Genomic DNA, 22,577 nt, shown 5'->3' with positions numbered 1-22,577 from the left:
TGGTGTGTGTTTTTTTTTTTTTGGCTGATGCTGAATAAGCTTGCTTTCTTGCCTCATATGCCTCTACTAATGCTAATATGCTTTGTAAAAAGGAGAGGTGGAACAGGACTAGGGTATGTCTGCCAGGGGCAAAGGTTGATGACGTTGTAAAGCTGATATCATCTTTTGAAGGACACAAAAGGTGATATAGTTGTACACATTGGTACTAATGATATCAAGAGTAGGAGACCGGCAGAATTACTTAACAAGTACAGGTCACTGTTAAAAAAAAATGTGAATTAGGGTTGAATTTGAAAGTGTCTGCAATTCTGTCCAAACACAATAGGAGGGAGTATATGATGAGAACCTTGTCGATCAATTCGGCCATGGAAAGATTGTGCAAGGCTCAAGGGGTAGAATTTTTTTCAGCCTGATCTGTACTTGTTAACAGGAGAGACTGCTTCTACAGGAATGGGATACACGTAAATAGAAAGGGTGCAAGAATATTTACTGATGCTATCGAGGCAGTGTTAGGTGGGTCGGAAAACTGCTAGCTTGGGGGGAGACAAAGACTAATAGATTAACAGTAGCCACTGGCAGAGGTGAAAGAGATTCTTCCACTGCTTCTATTGGAATGAGCAGAAGCCTGAAAAACAAGATGCAGGATATTTCAGAGACTGCTGGGAGTCATTGCGGTACAAGTAAACACATGGGTTGTGTTAGGGTAGCTAAGAATACAAACAGGTGCATGTATACTGGCGTGTACACTAATGCTAGGAGTTTATTAAATAAATTTGATGAATTTGAGGTATTGCTCAAAACATCAAAGGCAGATATTATTGGAATATCAGAGATGTGGTGTCACACAGATATAAGGAATGCAGAACTGGAATTTGGGCAGTACAACGTCTACAGAAAGGAATAGACAGGATAGGAAGGGAGGAGGGGGTTATGCTATTAGTTAAGAAACACATAAAATCCAAGGAAGTGAAGCCAGTCGACATAGCTGGAAGTGCAGTGTCGAGTCAGTTTGGTGAGCATTGGGAGATTAAAATTGAGAGTAGGAGTGTGCTATAGGCCTAATGACTCTGATGAGGATAATAAGAAACTGTACAGGGAAATAGAGTGGGCCAGTAAATCAGAGAGTCTTATAATGGGAGATTTTAATTTCCCAGATATTGACTGGAATTTGGGGGATGGTCACTCACACACTAGCAAGGCTTTTGTCGATTTATTGGATGATAATTTTCTACATCAACATGTTCAGGAGGCAACTAGAGGGAGTAATACTCTTGATTTGATTATCAGTAGTGATTCTTCATGCATTAAGAATCTGCAGATAAATGAACCACTAGGTGGCAGTGATCATAGTGTGCTGAATTGGGATTTACTCAAAGAGGTAACTACCATTAGGAGTAAAGGGAAGGGTTATTGCTTTCTTAAAGGTGACTACGATGGACTGAGACAGTATTTAAATTCTATACAGTGGGACCAACTGATGATGTTACCAACAGCGAATTCAAAATGGGAAGCATTCAAAGAACTTATCTTGGAAGCTACTAGGCTTTACATACCAACTAAGAAATATTGTTCAAGGTTTAGGCCTAAATGGATGTCAGATGAACTAATGAGACATATGGCAGAGAAGAAAAATGCATGGGATACATATAAATTAACACGTGACACAGAAGCCTATGATAGATATAAGTTGATCTGTAACCAATTCACAAAGGAGGTTAGGCAGGCAAAGGCAGATTACGAGAAATCTTGGGCAAGGGATGCAAAGAAAAACAGCAAAGAGTTGTTTACTTATGTAAACTCTACAAGGAGGGGGATGAATCAGATTGGTCCACTTGATATCAATGGGTCAACTGTTGATGATCCTGCTCAGGTAGCTAACAAACTAAATTAATATGTTGCATCGACATTCACACATGAGTTATTCAACAAGGGGAATGTTAGAGGTGTATTCAACTCTGGCAGTAAGCTAGAGAATCTTGTAATAACTGAGAGTAAAGTGGAGGAGAAATTGTTGAAGATAAACACAAGAAAGGCACCTGGAGTGGATGGGATCTATCCAGTTATATTAAAGGAGGGAGCAAAGGAAGTAAGCAAACCCTTAGCCATAATTACGAGAGCTTCCTTGGACTCAGGGGAGGTACCCACAGACTGGAGATGTGCAAATGTGACCCCAATTCACAAAGGAGGATCAAAAGCTGACACAAGTAATTATAGACATGTGCGTTTAACTTCTGTTCCAGGAAAATTAATGGAGGCACTGGTTAAAGAAGCACTGCAGGATCATCTAGAAAAGACTTCAGTTATAGCTTGGACACAGCATGGTTTTGTTAAGGGCAAGTCTTGCCGACCAATTTGATTGGATACTATGATGCAGTCACAAAAGAACTGGATGCAGGGAATAACTTTGATATTATATACTTGGATCTTAGAAAGGCTTTTGATACTGCTGCACAAATTGGAGCAGAGTGACATTGGAGGCAAATTGCTGCTATAGATAAAGGGGTGGTTGAGGGGGAGAAGACAGAGAGTGGTAATCAATGGACACTGCTCATTGTGGACTAATGTTATTAGTGGAGTCCCTCAGGGTTCAGTGTTGGGTCCATTATTGTTTTCTGTATTTATAAATGATATTGATGATGGTATATCAAGCTTAATGTCCAAGTTTGCAGACGATACAAAGGTTGGCAGGGTTGTCAAGGACACTTCTGACACTATGCTACTGCAACAGGATCTGGAAATGTTGAGCAGATGGGCTGAGAGGTGGCAAATGAAGTTTAACATTGACAAATGTAAAGTACTACATATGGGAAACAACAACCCCAGAGCAACGTATCAACTCTGTGGTACTACACTGACAGTGGTAGAGAATGAAAGGGACCTGGGGGTGGTTGTGCAGGCAGATATGAAGTTCTCTGAGCAGTGCAGACGGGCTACAAGAGTAGCACATGGTGCGTTGTCAATGATATATAGGAATTTTTCTAGCAGGGATAAGGAGGTGATTATTCCCTTGTATAAAGCAATGGTCAGGCCACACCTAGAGTACTGTACACAGGTCTGGAGGCCTCATTTCAAGAAGGATGTAGAGCTGCTGGACGAGTACAGTGAAAGGCAACAAGATTAGTGAATGGAACAAAGGGGTGCTCTTACGAAGAAAGGCTTAAGTTTTGCAAATTACAGTGTCTGGAGACTAGGCACCAGCGAGGTGATCTGATAGAGGTGTATAAAGCCTTGAATGGTTTGAGCATGCTCAGTGCTGATGGGATTCAACCTGTTGCTCAAAATAATCACCTGAGAGGGCATAAATTGAAATTGAGGAAAGACAGATGTAGGGTAGACGTGTGGAAATTTGCCTTTAGCGAGTGGGTGGTTGGTTGGTGGAACAGACTTCCATCCCTTGTCGTGGAAGTTGATAGCCTAAATAAGTTTAAAGCTCAGCTGGACAGGTATTTCGAACGAACAGAGAGGTGAAGTGGAAGTGGGTTTTTTTTTTTTTTTTTTTTGGCTGATGCTGCATAAGCTTGCTTTCTTGCATCAAATGCCTCTACTAATGCTAATGCTAATGATAATGTATTATACAAGACAATGATAATATACAAGGCAATGGTCAGGCCACACCTAGAGTACTATGTACAGGTCTGGAGGCCTCATTTTAGGAAGGATGTAGAGCTGTTGGAATGAGTACAAAAAAAGGTTTAACAAGATTGGTGAGAGGAACAAAGGGGTGCTTAAGTTCTGCAAACTGCAGTGTCTGGAGAGTAGGCAACTGCGAGGTGATCTGATTAAGGTGTATAAGACCTTGAATGGGATGAGCAAGCTGAATGCTGATGGGATTCTTCCTCTTGCTCAGATTAAGAACTTGAGGGAGCATAGATTCAAATTGAGGAAAGACAGTTGTAGGATAGATGTGGGGAAATTTACCTTTAGCCAGTCGGTAGTTGATTGGTGGAACAGACTTCCATATTTTGTTGTGGAAGTTGATCGCCTAAATAAATTTAAGTCTGAACTGGACAGGCATTTGGAACGAATGGAGGGGTGAAACGTTAGGTTTTTTTGGCTGATGCTGCATAAGCTTGCTTTCTTGCATCGTATGCCTCTACTAATGCTAATGAAATTTTATAATTGACTCTTAGACAAATTTCTCAAGCCATCTCAAATTTTGATAATGATTTACACACACACACTTTTGCACCATAATTAAAATTGTTGCAAACTGTAACAAGTAATGCTGAAGAAGTGAAAACTGCTACCTGAATACTACCAAAATACAAAATTAAACTATCTAAAAAAAAAAAAAAAAAAAATTTGATTAAATAAGATACCAGAATAAGTACCACAAATTATTAGTTGTTAAGATTTCATTAAAATTAAACAAACAGAAATCCAACTTTTTCTTTTCGTACATATCTCAAGTTGTCTGTATATGTAAATGAAAATATGTATTAGCATTAGTATTGAAATAAAAGAAGAATAAAGCAAGAAGAATAAAATTGAAAATATTTTGGTCAGAAAACTCACAGTTGTAAGAAATTTCTACATTCTGGTAGCAGCAGCAGCAGCAGCAGTTCATCACATGTTAAGCCAAACAGTTGATAAGGTTAGATTACATTTGTAGATTGAGGTCTCTGAGCCGATAATGCAGGATTTGAAATTCAGCTTCCAACTAGTCGGTCGGTTAAATCTAATTTATTTAGACCTGGAATCAGCTTTGAACACAATTCAACCTATGCTTATAGATCTTCAGTCATTCTACTCGATTAGTGGTGATTTTATTTCTGTTTCATTAAAGCATCACTTCTAAATATATTTTTTAATCATAATAATAACATGTTTTGTAGCAGTTTATCAATTGGGATAGCTGAGGATGGTATTTTCTCAGCTCTGTTGTGTAGCTCAAACTTCTGCTGTTGATAAACAGAGCCTATTACTTTCCTACACAGATTACTTGAAACCATGTGCCATTTCAATCATCCAATATGATGGTGTTAGTTGTTGTTGTTTTTTTGGAGCATTAGCAACTAAGGCCATATTGCTCCGGGGATATGCGGTGGTCATTCCCTGACCTTTCCGCATCCTCCGTATTTGGTGGGCACGGGCTCGAAACCCGGTATAATCAAGAAGCACGTGCTACGCACTACTGCGCCTGCCCACCTGGCTATGGAGGCGCCCGTTGGTGTTAGTAATAACATTTTTATGAATGAAGCTCTCTTTCTGTTATGTTTTTTGTGATGACTTGTCTGAGTCTGGACACTTAATCATCAAAAAAAATATACAACAATACCTCACTTAGCACGGCTTCAAACAGCACGGGTTTCACTATAACATGGTTTTCAATTCATTTCAAGTAAAAAATTTACTCTACATATTAAAACTCATTCAATAGCCTAGACAAGTACTCTGCATATAAGCTGCATTGTTGTAGTCTAGGTATGTGTACATACACTGTGCTGCCACTTTATTAGGTACACCCCTGCTGTGCACACAAATGGTTAGTCCCACAACGTTGCAAGTCACTTGACCACAGTTGTGGATATAAATGCAGCAGAACAACCTTTCTAGTATCAGTTAAGTGTACAAACCGTAGCAAGAATGGGGAAAAGGAGTGATCTAATGGACGTCAAATGTGGCATGGTAGTAGGTGCAAGACGTGCTGGACAAAGCATCTCTGAAACGGCAGTTCTGAACTTTTCATGCACCACAGGTTCAAGGGTGTATTGAGTATGGTGCAACAAACAGAAAACATCCTCTCAATGGCACTCCTGTGGAAGAAAATTGCTTGTTGATGAGAGAGAGGTCAGAGGAGGATGGCTAGAATTGTGCAAGCAGACAGACAGGCCACAATGTCGCACATCACGTCAGAATACAACCTTGGTGTACAGAAAAAATACCGCAACGGACCACTAGTCGCACCTTGTCGTGAATGGGCTATAACAGCCAACGGCCACATCGCGTACCTTTGTTATTAATGAAGAACAAGAGAGCATGCCTCCTGTGGGCACAGCAATGGTCACAGCACAGCACTGGACTATCAAGGATTGTAAAACATTGCTTGGTCTGACAAGTCAAAGTTCCTGGTGCATCATGTTGATGGAAGGCTCAGAATTTGGCGAAAACAAAATGAATCCATAGACCCGTCGTGTCTGACGACTGCTGTGCAAGGTGATGGGGCAGTGTTATGGTGTGGGGAATGTTTTCTTGGCACAAGTTGGGTTCATTGATACCCATAGATTCACGTCTGAATGCCACATCGTACCTAAACATCGTTGCTGACCAAGTGCATCCATTCATGTTGACAGTTTATCCTCAGTCAGATGGTTACTTCCAGCAGGATAATGTGCCGGTTCACAAAACCCGAATCACTATGGAATGGTTCCAGGAACATGACAATGACTTTTCTTTGCTGCAATGGCCCGCTCAGTTCACGGATCTCAATCCTATTGAACATCTTTGGGATGAGCTGGAAAGGGCTGTTCGCTGCAGGCCTACACCTCTGTCGAATCTCAAGGAACTGCATGGTACTTCATTCCTGCACAACGTTTTCAGCATCTTGTTCAATCCATGGCTAGACTAATTCAGGCTGTTTTGAAGGCTAAAGGAGGCACAACACACTACTAGATAGGTGTACCTAATAAAGTGGCAGCACAGTGTATATGCTGCAGTGCCAACTATTGTCTCACATGCACATGTATCAATAGCTCCCATCGGGCAGTCAGCAGCAACGTACAACAGCATTCAGTATTATTAATTCCATCCTGACGAGATGACATGATAGCTTTTCAAACTTTTCATTTCACAGTTTATTTTTTACCCCTTTAAATACGATTGAAAGTATATTTTCATCTTGGCCAGAAATCACTGCCAACAATATATGTTCTGTTTGGCAACATGTTCTGTCCATTTTGGCAAATGATTTCACTGGTTTTGAATTGCAAATTCAGACAATTGCCGAAAACACTGTGAAGGTTGGAAAAGACTCAGGATTTGAAACTTTGTACACTGCCAATATACGTGACTGCACTGACTCACATGCAAATGACTTAGATGATGCAACTCTCCTGAACCTGACAAGCAAACTACATGTGAAGAAGAGGGAAACAATTCTGAAGTGGATAACACTGAAGTGGCACCAAAAGAATTTTCAACAGAAGAATTGAAGAGAGAAAGTTTTTCGGGGAGTTGACATGGCCTGCGAGGTGATTATGAATGGAGATCCGGTTGTTGAACGTAGCATCAAGATACGGAAAATTTTACAAGATGGGATTCGATGCCACAAAGACTTGTACACCGAGAAAAAGAATAGACGACTTCACCGGGCTATTATTGAAATACCTAAATAAATAATAAAGCTTTTTTCTCATCTCTCATAATGTTACCTTTTCATTAATAAAATTTTTGCAATATTTTTTATTTCAAATTTTTTTAATTGGCTATCAAGCGTAAATTGTTTATACATTTATTATAATTTGTTTATAGACTGTTTCTCTGGTACGCATTCAATTAAAACCCATTATAATTATACCTCAATCAGCACGGTTTCAAATAACACGGAACAGTTTCGGTACCAATTATCAGTGCTATGTGGGGTATTGCTGTAGATATATACTTTTTGCATCACTTCATTGAAAATTAGGGTACCAGATCAGTTTGGTTATGAAGGACCTTGAAGTATACAAGGTATGGCTACTAAATAATGAGACTGCAATGAAATATTTTTTTCCTTATATGTTATCCCTTTCAAAATTTCCTTGGGCCTGCACACACTGTTCCATACATTTCTTCTAAGCACAGAAACATTTCTGGAAATCAATCATCTTCTGTAAGTGCTTTTAACACTTCAGCTTTTTTTTTTCTTTTTCTTTTCTGAATGTCTTCAATACACTGAAAATGGGTTCCTTTAAATACACTTTTCAGTTTAGGAAAGAGAAAAAAGTCACAAGGGCCATGATCCTACTCATGTGAACCATGAGTAGGATTCATGGTTCACACTCAAGGATTTTTGTTTTTGGCTAGAAACTGGTGAACACAGAGTACATTGTCTTGATGGAGCATCCAACCATCCTTCCACAATTCAAGTCTCTTCCTTCGAATTTTTTCATGAAGCCTTGTCAGAACTTCAATGTAGTATATTTGACTTACAGTCTCATTTGGTTGGACATATTCAGTTATAATAATTCATTTCGGTATAGTTTAGAGCTAAAGCCTCGGGTTATGTAAATAGTTTAACTAATGTACAAGTTAGTGCATTTGCATCATTTCTGTACATAGCCAACTACATAAGTAGTTATACATCGGCATCATTAAGTATATCTCATATTGTGAATACTTTCACAGGTGGCACTTGATGTGCAATGATGACAACTCAGTTGCGAAGTATAAATCCAAACTTCGCAACTGGGTTGTCCTCATTGCAACACCAAGGTACCGGCCTACCCACTGATGAGGAGCCAATAAGCTCCGAAATGGTGCCATATGGGTGATGGTATCCGCTGAGAATAAGTAACTATAGTCTTCTCCTATGGTGAAGCGTTATTTATTCATGGTATTGCAATATCATGGAAACTCGTGAAGGTATTCACAATATGAGATATACTTGATGCCAATTTATAACTACTTATGTGGTTGGCTATGTACAGAAATGATGCAAATGCACTAACTTGTACAATAATTCATTTCATATTGAAGAAAACAAGAAGCATGGTTTTCATTTTTGATATTCTTGCTTTTTTTTTGGCCTGGATATTGTTTTGTCTTGCATTGCATTGACTGTCTTTTAGTTTCTGGGTCATACTGGAACAGAAAACTTTCATTGCAAGTAATTACAGTATTCAGAATGTCTGGATCTTCAGTTTTTTTTTCAAAACATCTTCAGAAATTTGGAGTCTTTTCATTCTTTGATTTTCAGTCAAAATTTTTGGCACCATCTTGGCACACTTTTCTCATACCTAAATTTTAGTTAAAATTTGTCTGTTTCTTTGTCCATATTGAGTTCCGATTCAACCATTCTAATGCTTAAATGAAGATCACTTCTAATTAGTGTCTTCACCTGGTCCATATTTTCATCCTTTTTCATGGATACTGGATGGCCTGGTCATTCATAATCTTCTGCATTCTTTCTTCCTTCTAAAAATCTTTTATGGCATTCAAACATTCACATTCTTGGTATAGTATCTTCCCCATAAACTTCATTTAACAACTCATTGGTGTTTTCTTTAGTTTTTTAAAAATTTGAGGTTGATTCGTTGTTCAATTCTTTTGTCTCTCATTTTTCTGGCAAACTACAAAAATACAAGGTAATGAAAATATTTCTCACTGCAAAGTGAATGAGCGTGTTTTTGGAATGTGACTTGGCAAACAACTAGAAAAAGGTTTAAGGTTAACTGCTGTGCCTTTGTTTCACAGGTGGCACTTGATGTGCAATCTCGTTATTTAATAGCCACATGTCATAAAAATAAATAAAAATTTTTTTGTGGATTTCACATTAAAAATTTTGGTTAAACAGACAATGGCCAATACATGTGTGTGATTATAATATCATTTTAATATACATTTCAGTTCATCTTTTCCCTTTAGTGATTTATGGGTCTGAAGTATAGGCTGCCTTATCAACTAAAATCATCTAACTTTTTAGTTATTCATTCATTGGTGTGTAATTACAAAAAAAAACAAACTTGGCCAAGTCACAAAAGTGGTGTTACCTTGCCATCAGAAAAAAAAGGTTCCCTTTCTAATTTTCCAAAATATTGCTGACCAAATAATTTCAAAGATTCTTGTGCATAAAAGACTTGGGAATTAATTTTGTCAAAAAATTCATCTTTAATATACATCTCCAAAAACTTAAATCATCCTCTCTTAAAAACGTAGCTATTAAGACAGCATGATTCATATTAATAATTCAGTTATTATTCTAAAATTTATTAAGGTGTTTACTCTTCCATTCTATATGGCTCTGAAGTTTGGTCTTGTGTTTCTTATTCAAATATGAAGAACCCTTCTAGCAGTAGAGTATCAGCTCCTAAAACGAACTAATCTTAAATCTGGTTTAGTTTAAATGACCTCCAGAAGAGAAGTTGTTTCTGGAATTAGGGGTTTTTATCTTCCTTCACTAAATAATGTAACCAGGAGTGGACCTTGCATTTGGAGCAGAATTGGCTGGTAGGTTCCTCCTTGGAATACCAGGTCTGTACCCTCTCTTGGTAGTGCTTGCTAATAGGATTAAAATCCTAAGTATGTTTTTTTTTTTTTTTTTTTCAGGACCAGCCCATTGAACTTGACATTGTCAAAGTATTTAACCCCTTCCCGGAACATTTTTTTCCTGAAAATGTGCCATAATGGATCGACTTTTTTTATTTTACAGATTACAGGTGACCCCCGCTTAACGCTGATAATTCGTTCCCGAAAAACAGAGCGCTAAGTGAATCCGTGCTAAGCAAGCGCCACATTCCCATAAGGTAACATATGTATTTGTGAGTTGCGGTCGGTGCCATAGGATATTTCCTAACCAATAATAAACGGTAGTGAAAAGATGCACAAACGTCGGTCAAAATATTTAATATTCAAATATTTGTACAAATAAAATATTCTGCATTACATATGTATATAATTATGTGGTAACTACTTATGTATCAAAATTAAACTTAAAATTCCAATTAAAATCATGAGTTTAATTGATCTAAATTGATTTTAATTGATTTAATTTAATCATGAAAAATGTGTCGATTTTGGGTTGTACTTTCCTGGTAAACTAAAAGGGGTTTTAATTTTAAATCCCCCATAGCGTTACCACCCAACAATAAAGTCAACCGATCCTTTGCCGCTTTGAAACCTGGCATGTTTTTTTCTTCTTTCAATGTGAAACTTCTTTTAGGCATTCGTTTCCAAAAAAGTCCTGCTTCACCTATGTTAAAAACATGTTGAGAAGTATAACACATAATACCCCTCATCAATAATTTTAACAAGTTCTTTTTTGAAAATTTCAGCTCCTTGATCTGCACTTGTGGCTTCTCCCTGGATTTTAAATTTTAAAATCTGGATTTTAACAGCCCTTACTAGTTTTAAATGGTTCCACATTTAAATGGATATTTAATGTCTTTGGATATTATATTCAATAAAATTAGTTAAAGTTTCTCCATTTCAATCCTAATAGATGGCCTAGCCCAAGTTGCTTGCAGTGGAACAGCTGTCTTTCCCGCTGCTAAAATTAATTCTTTATTTTTTATAATTGTTCTTACCACAGAGTAATACTACTTTGTGGTTCTTACAGTTAAACTTGCCAGTCCTAAATTATGGCACACATCTGCTTGTCATTAACAGGAATCGATTTGCTTCAAAATGTCTAATTTAATTTTCAAATTCAGTCTTTTTCTTATATTTATAGTCTTCGTACTGCATCCAGACATTGTTGCTTTTTCATTCTTATCCGCCATTATTAACTCTTCAAAAATGTAACTGCATTGGTTGCATTAATTATGATACAACGTTTGAGTAAATGTCCGTTATGCACGATGTCTAATACTGTACTGAGTGATGACTAGGCTTCGGATAAATGCACATAACGCAAATATTACAAGCAAAATAGTTGATAATTTTTTAAAATGTTGAACTGGGAACTACGTAACAAGTCACTGTACTGCAATTAAATTAGCGTGCAAAAAAATTTCACTGAGCATGGGAAAATCTCGTGTATGCCAAAAAGTGTGCAAGTTATACAGATTTTTTTAATAAATTAGCACTTGTGCTAAAAGAAAGGAACAGAAAAACACAAAAAAATGCAAACTTAACTTTATTCCCTGACAGACAAATTGAATTCCATAAAAAAAGGCATTCTGTAAAAAAAATGGCATTTCATGAAAACAAACAGTAATTTTACTTGGTGTGCTAGGTCTTGAAGCAAGGAGTGATGCAAATGCCAATTTCACATATTTCACACTTGTAGTGTGTCTCCTTTCAAATTTTCTTGCCATCTCTGTTCCGCTTTTTTGGAGCATACCCGACAAGTTCTAATTGGAAACTTCTTCTTCTCGGTTGGTGGAATATCAATGGCCTGGTGAATAGTGAGTTGGGTGTTTTGTTGAGGACGGTCTTCTCTTTCTAACTGGTGGAATTTGCAGGTGATATTTCTCGATAATTTCATCAATCAGGTCCAATCTGAAATTCAAGGGTGAAAGAGCTTTTTGGCCATCTGAAATCGTGGCTTTATACAGTAGAAATAAATTCCACACAGCTAGGCCCATTAGGTGAAAGAAAACCTTCCTGCAATATTTTTTAATCTGTTTCCTGGGCAGGGGATAGTTTGCCAAATGCTGGTCAACTTTATCTACACCTCCCATGGAAAAGTTATAGTCACAAACTACTTTGGGTCTCTTCACTACTCCTGTTCAAGTTTCTGTTTCTTCCTGAGAAGGATTATGGACCGTAGATAACAACACTATCTTTTTTATCTTTCCAACATAAGGCCATGACTTTCCCTCTTTGAAAATCAGCAATCTCTTGCCTTTTCAGCTTTTCCTTCTTCAGCATTTTGGGCATTTCCTTTCTGTTTAGTCTCACTGTACCATAAACATCAATTTTCTTTGTGATGAGGATATCGGCTAATTGGGGACTGATATAATAATTGTCAATTGTGAGGCAATATCCTTTTCCAAACAGAGGCTTTATGAGAGTCAAAACCACTTGCGTGGACATTGGAAGACCAATAAAGTCTGGATGCATTTCTGTGCCTTTTCCTACATATATTAGGCGCCTCCGTAGCCAGGTGGGAAGGAGCAGCAGTGTGTAGCACACGCTCCTTGATTAGACCGGGGTTCGAGCCTGTCACCACCAAATATGGAGGATGCGGAAAGGTCAGGGAATGACCACCGCATATCTCGGAGCAATATGGCCTTAGTTGCTAATGCTCCTAAAAACCAAAATAACAACCTACATATATTATGAAAGTCCAAACATAGCCACTTTCGGATTCACGCAGCATATAATACTTTATGCCAAACCTTGAGTGCTTCAATGGCACGTACTACTCCCAACTGAGTCTTCCTTTGTACAACATCAAGCTTTCATCTATTGTTATGTTTCTTTTAGGAACATGGAGACTTCTAAATTTATTTTCTAAGAAGCAATAGACATCATAAATCTTGGATTTGGTTTTGGATTTGGGTGTGTATTTGTATCATATGACTCATTATCTGAGAAATTAAGGTATTGTTTTATCTTTTTATAACTCCTAAGGGCTATCGCAGTTCCAAACACTGGTGTCTCAAGTAATGGCTTTTTTGACCAGTGCATATATTCTTCAGGCTTTCTCACAATACCTTGCAGCATTTTCAGAGCAAAAAATACTCTCAATTCAGCATACTTCACTGGAGTCCAACTAGAATCACGAGCACCACTTTGTTCTGCAAATTTATTAGTGTCAGAACACACTAGATTGATTAGTTCTTCATCAAAAAATAAAGCAAAAAAGTCATTTCATCTATATTGCTTTCAATGCGCAAACCTGGCTGTGCAGCAAATGGAAATCTTGGGTGGCGGGGGTAGGCCTTTAGTGCAGTAAATTTTGCACCACTCTCCATCATCTAAAACATTGACATCACCAAATTTCTTCATCAGAATCAGATTCACCAGAATTTTCCAATTCACTATATGAATCATCACTAATCTCTTCTTCTTCACTACTCATTATATAAATAAATTTTAAAAAATCAAGTAGAACGCACAAGCAATAATCGTGAACTAGCTACATTCTGACACACGGCCGCCACAAGTGGATAGGCGAGGTAAGCGTCGCTTATGGCTGGCAGTTGGGCACTGAAATATTTTTCAATATTGTTTTCTAATTTGTTAACGCTTATCAGTATTCAGCATTTATTTTATTTTTATTACTGGGGGCATATAGAAATGTGCGCTACTGTTCTGACATTGTTGTTCAATATAAGTAAAATGAAAGCCAGTCATCTGCTGCCAGGCGTAATAAAATCTCAAGAAATCTTGGGATTTATCTGGCTAATGCAAAAGTAGCCAGATAAATAGCACTTTTGAAGGGGAAACTGTTATAACAGCTCCAAGTGGGTGCTGTAAGTGTGACCCCCCCCCCCCCCAACTTTACAAGATTGATTGTAAGACTATGAAAAAAGAGTGCTAAAAACAGGAGCATTATAACAGGAATTTACTGCATTGCATTTTGTGTTATAGCTTAATAATGTATTATCTATATTATTTAATGTTTGTATTATTATATTTATAACTATAATATCTATGGTTTTAATATAAATCTGCTATTATGATGTGATAGACTGTATATGTGCCCTGTATATTATGTTAAATATTTTATTAAACTTTATAAAAATATTTTGTAATAAAGTGTCAGTTCTACCACTTTGAAATAAAATTGGGATAAAATATTAACAGTTCCCATAAATATTGAAATATTAATGGTTCTTCTGTCTTCCAGAAGTCATTCACAGGATAGAATCTTCCCAATTCCATTGATTAATATCACCAATAAATTTGACTGTTTGTATCAAATACTTTTTACAGGAATCAAATCTTCAATGTGTATATAACTAGCTAATGATTTAACAGTTTGTTGTTTACTTAACAAACTGTTGTTTGCTTATATTACATTGATAAATTTGATGTTTTTTATCTGTTGAACAACTCTGTAATCATAAAAGAAAATGGGCCTGTGGTACTAGTTTCCATAGTGTAGAAGAAGAAAATACAGTAGAGCTAGTGGAAGCAGTAACTAAAATAAATTTAATAAATTTTTAATACAATGAAGAAGCTTTCAGGGTAACGAACCCCTTCCTTAGCAAGAAAGGTACATACATACAGAAATGCAAACATAAATGATTAACTAAACTAAATAGGCTATGCATGCTCAGATGACTGGGAGAGCGCATACATGAATGCAAGAGTATTCAGTCACTTACTAGGCCATATCAGTGATTGTTGTTGGTACACGGTGTGCATATGGCAAAAAATAAAGATTGCTGCCAGCGTTTGTCATGCTTCAAAAGTACTGACTCGAAAATTGAGTGTAGCCTTGTACCTCTACTGCGATTTAAAACTTTGTGACAGCTGGATATATTTAGGGACTCTAACCATAGGTGGGGATAGTAGTGTCAAGATTGGTCGATCACCTCACTATCGTGCTTGGGGTTGAAGTCATGCTGAGTTAACCAAAAATGCTCTGTGATTGCAGAGTGCTCAGAGTCATCCAGGCAGATGGACCTGTCATGTTCCGCGAGGCAGTACTCAACTCCCTATCCCCCTTCATCCAGTTCACTTTAGAATTGGAAGCGAATGGGACCCTTCCTTTCCTAGATGTCCTGGTGAGGTGGGTGGGCACTTGTCTGGAACCTCAGTATACTGGAAACCAATGTGCTGCGGGCAATTCACGAACTACAGGTCAGCCCATGTCACCTGAACAGCACCGCACATGCTCTACTCTCTCGAGCTTGGAGTCATTCCAGCTCAGAGGAAGCCAGATACACCAAGGTTTCTAGAGTAAAAGCTGACCTCACCAATTGTGGATACCCAGCCCGTGTGTTAGACAGGTGCTTACTACAGGCACAAGAGCTTACAGCTCACCTGAAGCCCTCATCCCCTTCGTGACAGTGACACAGTACCTACTGTTTATATTCCATATTACCCGGTCACCTCAGACCATATTTCTAAGATCTTCTGTGAGTACCGCGTGAAATGCATACAACTTCCTGGTAGGGGTTTATGATCTCTGGTCTCGAGAGTAAAAATGCCCATCACCCTTCTTTTATGCAGCGACATTGTACACTGGATCACTTTCCATGATTGTGGCAGCTGCTATGTAGGGGAAAGCTCCAGCTGTCTTCAGGACTGCCTCATGGAACATGACAGTTCCATCCGCCTGGGTGACTCTGAGCACTCTGCAATCTCAGAGCATTTTTGGTCAACTCAGCGTGGCCTCAACCACAGGCACGATAGTGAGGTGAGATTGACCAATCTCGATACTACTATCACCGCTTATGGTTAGAGTCCCTAAATATATCCAGCTGTCACAAAGTTTTAAATCGCAGTAGAGGTACAAGGCTACACCCAATTTTCGAGTCAGTAGTTTTGAAGCATGACAAACGCTGGCAGTAATCCCATATGCACACCATGTACCAACAAAAATCACTTGATCTGGTCTAGTAAGTGACATGAACACTCTTGCGTTCATGTATGCACTCTCCCAGTCATCTGAGCACCACAGCCTATTTAGTTTAGTTAATTCCATTCCTAACATTTTATGTTATGTTTGCATTTCTGTATGTATGTACCTTTCTTGCTAAGGAAGGGGTTTGTTACCCTGAAAGCTTCTTTGTCATATTAAAAACTTATTAAATTTATTTTAGTTACCACTTTCTTCTGTAATCATGAAAAAAAACATCATAATTCACCCTGAGCATACAACTTGGGGCAAATATGACACTTTAGAGGATGGTTTTCATTATATTCACCCTGAGTATACAACCCAGAGCATTTATTGTGCATCATAATGTAGCTGTATGAACTCAGTAAATGGGTATTTATTATATTTTTATTTTATAAGCCACAGATGTTCTCATTGTTAATAATATTAACAAGCTAATACTATAGTGATGATTTAGAGGTGGGATCAGTCTCGTCAAAATAAAAAAAAAATTGACCAACACTATCTTTCTCATGTTTATATATAAACTGATGCACACCTCCTCGAGTCTACATACAGTTCTTCCTCTGATATCCCATACCACTTAATTACATGAACGTTATATTTAACCAGGCTTTGCACTTAGTTTATTTGTTTCTTTGACACATTTGCTGCTACTGCTTGATGCAAATACATATCAAGCAGCAAATACATACCAATTTAAACTTATCTATGGTTTTTTTTTTTTTTTTTTTTTTGAAAACTTTCAAGAAGCTTTAGTTCATTAGGTAGGTGTTTTTTGGTTCCATGAATATAACATATTTACATCATACTCTTGAAGTTTTGTAGCAGAGTTATGAATCACCTTGTATGCTTAACAAAAAATCTTATGGAACTTTTTATATTTTATAAATTAATGATAAGCTTAGTTATGTTGAGGGAAATTAACTTGTATATAAACTTGTTATTTTAAAAGTAAAATTTTACTTTAAAAAAAAACTTTTAAAATTTTACTTTTAGTTAAAAAAAAATAAATTACACATTACTAAAAGAGATTTGGCAAATGTGAAAAAACATAAATACCTATAAATATATAATACAATTGTTGTTTTTAAATGGTACATTTCATTTCTGTTTGAATAATGCAGACTTGGCACATATCTGTATGCAATGTATGCAATGACACATATCTGTATGCTTTACAAAAAAGAAATATATCTGATAGATAAGAAAATTTGATATATATTAGAGTATTATATTGTAATTATGTGATATTATTTAATGTATAATGCATCCTTATATGATTCCTTTTATTTTATTCAGGAAGATCGTCATCTCCGTGGAGCTTTCTTTGATGGAATAGTAGGTGTGGCTGCATATGTAGGTTGGCAGTGCTGTCCTATATTGAAGCCTTTGATACAGCAGGTAATAATAATTAAAATTTAACATAAATCCTTTCGATGCATTTTCTTATGAATTGGGATGCGTATACCATATTTCCCCATGTAAAAGACGCTCCCATGTATGAGACGCACCTTAATTTTGGGCCCCAAAATTTGAAAAAAAAATGTATTACATAAAGTTATTGAACTCAAGTTTTATTCATACAACTCATCACTGTCAAAACTCCCATCCATTAGCTTGTCCTCATCTGTGTCTGTGTCATATATTGCCTCATCCTCAGTTCCATCTATGGCATTTGAAATGCCATACTTCTTAAATGACTTGACAATGATCTCAATCTTGATATTATCCCAGGATCTTTTCACCCAGGTACAAACTTCTCCTATAGTTGGCTTCTTCACTCTTCCTGCTGGTGTCAAATTGTCCCCAGAAGACTTCATCCATTGGTTCCATTCGTCACTCATGGCAGCTTTGAAGGGTTTGTTAATGCTGACATTAAGTGGTTGGAGCTGGGATGTCAAGCCTCCAGGTATGACGGCAAGTTTTGTTTTTTGCTCTGCAGCAATCTTATTTGTATTTTTTGTTGTGTGTGCCCTGAACTGATCAAGCACCAATAGGGCAGGTTTGCGTAAGAGCCCACCTGGTCTCCTGCTCCAAACTTTCTCAAACCAGATCTTCATCCCATCCTGATCCATCCAACCCTTGTCATTGGACAATCACTCCTCGAGGAATGTCTTCTTTTGGCATTGTTTTGCGTTTGAAAATCAGCATAGGAGGCAGCTTGGTTCCGTTGGCACAACAAGCTAGAACAACTGTATAATGGCTCTTTTCATGTCCACTTGTCTTCACAGTTACAGTTTTCAACCCCTTCTTATCAACAGTTCTGTTACTTGGGACATCAAATTGAAGGGGGACTTTGTCCATATTTGCAATCTGTCCCAACTCAAACTGATGTGTCTTCTGACATTGAATGACAAAATGATGAAATTCAAGGACCTTCTGCTCATAGCTTTCAGGCATCTTTTGGACAAGTCTGGTGCGTGTATGCATGCTTAGTCCATTCTGTTTCATGAACCTGAAGCACCAATTGTGTCCTCTTTTGAAATCAGTAACTTCTTCTTTTTCATCAGCAATTCTTCTTGCCTCATGCTGAACCATCTTTGTGGACACAGGAATTCCAATTGCCCTTTGCTCCTCAATCCATATCTTCAATTCCCTCTCTAAATCAGGCCATTTTGCTGACTTGCCTCTAATGACCTTCTTCTGCCGTGGTGTTTTCAGTAGGGTTTCTTCTTCCCGTAGCCAGTCTCGGATTGTTTTCTCAGATTGTTTTCTCAGTTGGAGGAGGACCAAACTTACGTTCAGCAGCACGATTTCCATTCACTTTTGCAAACTGGATCACTTTTAACTTGAATTCAACACTGTACGAAAATCTTTTCTGAGCCATTTCTGGACAGAACGTGGCAAAACGTAACCTAATATACCAGTAACAAGTGGGAAACAATGAGCACAAAGACAACAAGCGTGAAAAAGCGGGAAATGTTTCCGCTTTTTCACGCTGTATAAGACGCACCCGGTTTTTAGACCCCAAATTTTTCGAAAAAAGGTGCGTCTTATACATGGGGAAATACGGTAGTTAATGGAAATGGAAATAATTGAAGTTAGATATAAATGTCTGTACTTCTCACAGGGCTTATCCATTCTGCTGACCTATTTAACTTACATATGTAATTCAATTTACATTACACACACGTGCATGTGGGCGTGCGTGCACATGTATACAGAGCTTTTCTAAATTATGCCAATAAAATTATAGGGGTAATTTATATGCACCAAAAAAAAAAAAAAAATTCTGGAAAGCTTCCATCCTGAGTTGCCTGTTTTATGGGTTTGAAAGTCATAGGTATAAAAACATTTTTAATAGATGTGCTCTGAGGAACAAAAAGAGTGAGTGTAATTAGCTCTCTTTAATGAAGGATTTTAAGTGCTCTTTCACCATGTTCAACAATTACAGAAACTGCTCAAACTTAGCAACATATTTTGCATTGATGCAACATTAACTGGTGCACACATTTAAAAGTACTGAGCACATTCCAAAAATATCTATAGAATGTGAGATCATATCACATCAACAGAAATATTGGCAGACACACTGTGGAATTCTACAAGTGCCTTGCGACATCACTCTATGCTAAAGATTTGTCAAATTAAGGATTTTTGAATAATGGAACCACTGGAAAGCAGTGATCACAGTGCACAAGGGAGTTTACAATGGACTTTGACATCATATAAGTTCTTTTCTGTCACAAGTACAAATGCTAAATGAGAAATATTTGAAGAAGCTGATAGGTTTTTTAAATACCAAAAAGGATATTTTTCAAGGTATAAACTAAAATGGATAATAAAAGAACTGCTGTCCTTGGCATAGAAGAAAGATGCATAAGATGAGCAGACCCTGAATCCTTCAGTATATATAAATTGGTCTGTATGAATGCTAAGATTGCAAAGGACAGTAACATGGATCTCTTCATTTATGACAGCATGAAAGGAATGGAATCAATCATATTGGTCTGCTTTATACCTGTGGTAACACCATTGATGATCCTGAACTGTCTGCTAATAAGCTGAATAAATATTTTACATAAATATTTGTATCTGAGAAAGTTGTCAAAATTGAGATTACCACTGGTCAAGCTTACTAATTGGTACTGTCCAACCATGAAAAATGTGACTATGCCAGGATGATTCCATTTCAAGTATAGATAGCACAACAGTATGACTTAGATGAGGAATTGGTAAACACTGTTGACATTTCTCACAACGACTGCATAGTTTAATAGTTCATTCAAGGTTATGAGTTTTGTTAACAAAGAAAGAATGAACATACTACTAGCTGCATCAGTGGTGTCCAACCGTTTCCCCGTACAGGGGTCATATTCAAAGTTAGATTTGTTTCGCGGGCCACACTGGGTGATTTAAGAAAAATTAGTGATACACTTCTGCACAGCCACCAAGGTCAAGCAGAAGGCATGCCATAATTGGAATCCCAGAACATTTTGATAGCACCTCCTATATACACATGCTTCTGGTCAGGCATGCGCATATTCGATACAAAACATAGATAAAAGAAACAGAATTCATGACACCAACACGTAGCTTCCTAACTTCAACCCTCTCACATATTCGCTGCTGTACGAGCAGTACAGTCTTTTAAATTCATTTATTTCCACTTATTTTAGCATCGAATGTACATGGTTCTTGAAATAATTAACAAAATTTAAAATGCTGTTTTAGTTCACTTTCTGTGTGGGCCATATAAAAATTATTCATATGCCAGATATGGCCTGCAGGCCATAGGTTGGATGCCACTGATCTAAGTCAAACAATGCAAGAGGGAAAAGTTTACATAGTCAAGGTAAAAACATTATATTTAATGTTAATTATTTTGATAAGGAAGCACTAAATGCAGTTCCAAGCTTGCCAATTAAACAAGCAACAAAGTTTGCAAGTGTCGGCATGGGATTTTTGGAAACAGTCATTAAAAAAATTAGGAGGGAAGGGAAAGATAACAAGAATCCCACTTTTAAATCTCCGAAAAAGCAAACTAAAACAAGTTGTGGCATTTCTTCTGTGGACAGATTCGATCGAGAATCTGTAAGGCTAAATGAGAAAATAGTTCCAACATACCTAAATTAATTTAATTTCTTAAAGAGAAAATAAATTTTACTTTTAAAAGAGAATCTCTATGAAAAATTCTTCATGAAATTGGATTTTATTGGAAAAAATCCCAAAGTAAAAGAAAGCTTTTAATGGAAAAAAATTAAATTATACTTAAAAGGACACAATATTTGTGACAAATAATGCAACTTAGAAGAGAAAGTAGGCCTATCATTTATATTGACGAAACTCAGATTGATAGCAATTTAATGTTTAGTGAATGCTGGAAAAATCAAATTGAATATTTGCAGCATCTATCAATCAGGAAATGGTTCAAAATTACATTGTTTTATGTGCAAGTGGAGAAATGGGATACATTCCTAATTCAAATGTTAGTGTACAAAGCAAATACAACAATAGAAGATCATCACAGCCAGATGAATTCAGCAATTTTTGAAAAATGGGCATCAGATAAACTGTTACCCATGATACTTGAAAAAAGCTGTTGTAATTATAAACAGTGCATCCTGTCATTCCATACAGTTAAACAAATCTCTTAACTCATCATTCAGAAAACAGGAAATAATGGATTGGCTTTCCTGGAATAATATTGCTTTCTGTGATGATCTTATAAAATTTGAGCTTTTAAATTGGCAAAATGCTGTTCTCAAAATAAAATAAATAAATTTGATTCCATGCTTGAACAAAAAGGATTCTAGTTTTAAGATTGCTGCCATATCGCTGTGATATTAATGCCATTGAATATGTATGGACAGATTTAAAAATTTTTATTAGAAATTTTAATATTACTGGGGATATATCAATGGATAGATTATTAGAATTAACTATTTATGACCTAACTTCGATTGACAAAGAAGCTTGGAAAAAATATTGTGCTTGTGTATCAAATTTGGAAGAAGAATATTGGAGAAAAGTTGCTGTGATGGAAGAGTTGTATGACCCTCTAATAATACCAGTTGTGACAGTGATGAACATACAAAAAGGTGGCTCAAAGGGTGTTCAGACGAAACAATTTGTGATTTATTTATGAACTTACTATTCATCCATTTCATCCTTCTGAGGATGAAATGGATGAATAGAAAATATTGAAGTCAGTTTGTCATTGATATAAAGATATTTTGCCAGTAGAGTTGAAGAGGTTATTATTCCATTATGTAAAGAATGGTTAAGCCACATCTCTACATCTTGAGTAATTGCATGCAAGCTTGAAGACTTTATTTTAGGAAAGACCCATAAACCCATTGGAAAAGGTATAAAGAAGAGTGATGGGATTGGTTAAGGGCAAAAAAGGAGTATTCTTATCAAGATAGACTTGAGTTTTCTAAGCTGACCAGGTATCTGCAGGTCAGTGGAA

At 36.9% G+C, this 22,577-nt stretch overlaps 1 protein-coding gene across 1 annotated transcript in view; it reads left to right on the top strand.

Annotated features, from left to right (window-relative positions):
* The window catches only part of Vps15 (vacuolar protein sorting 15), a 316,929-nt gene that overhangs the window by 158,497 nt on the left and 135,855 nt on the right, over window positions 1-22,577 (top strand). Inside the window, exon 19 of the mRNA XM_090374029.1 lies at window positions 17,465-17,566. Coding sequence (XP_090230155.1) covers window positions 17,465-17,566 — 102 coding nt within the window. The remainder of the gene's footprint in view (window positions 1-17,464; window positions 17,567-22,577) is intronic.

This window comes from Mastigoproctus giganteus, chromosome 5, assembly GCF_048544385.1.
Source record: "Mastigoproctus giganteus isolate SK-2022 chromosome 5, ASM4854438v1, whole genome shotgun sequence".
In the NCBI taxonomy this organism is placed as follows: Eukaryota; Metazoa; Arthropoda; class Arachnida; order Uropygi; family Thelyphonidae; genus Mastigoproctus; species Mastigoproctus giganteus.
Note: the sequence above shows the minus strand (reverse complement) of the source record. Positions and strands in the feature narration are given on the sequence as shown.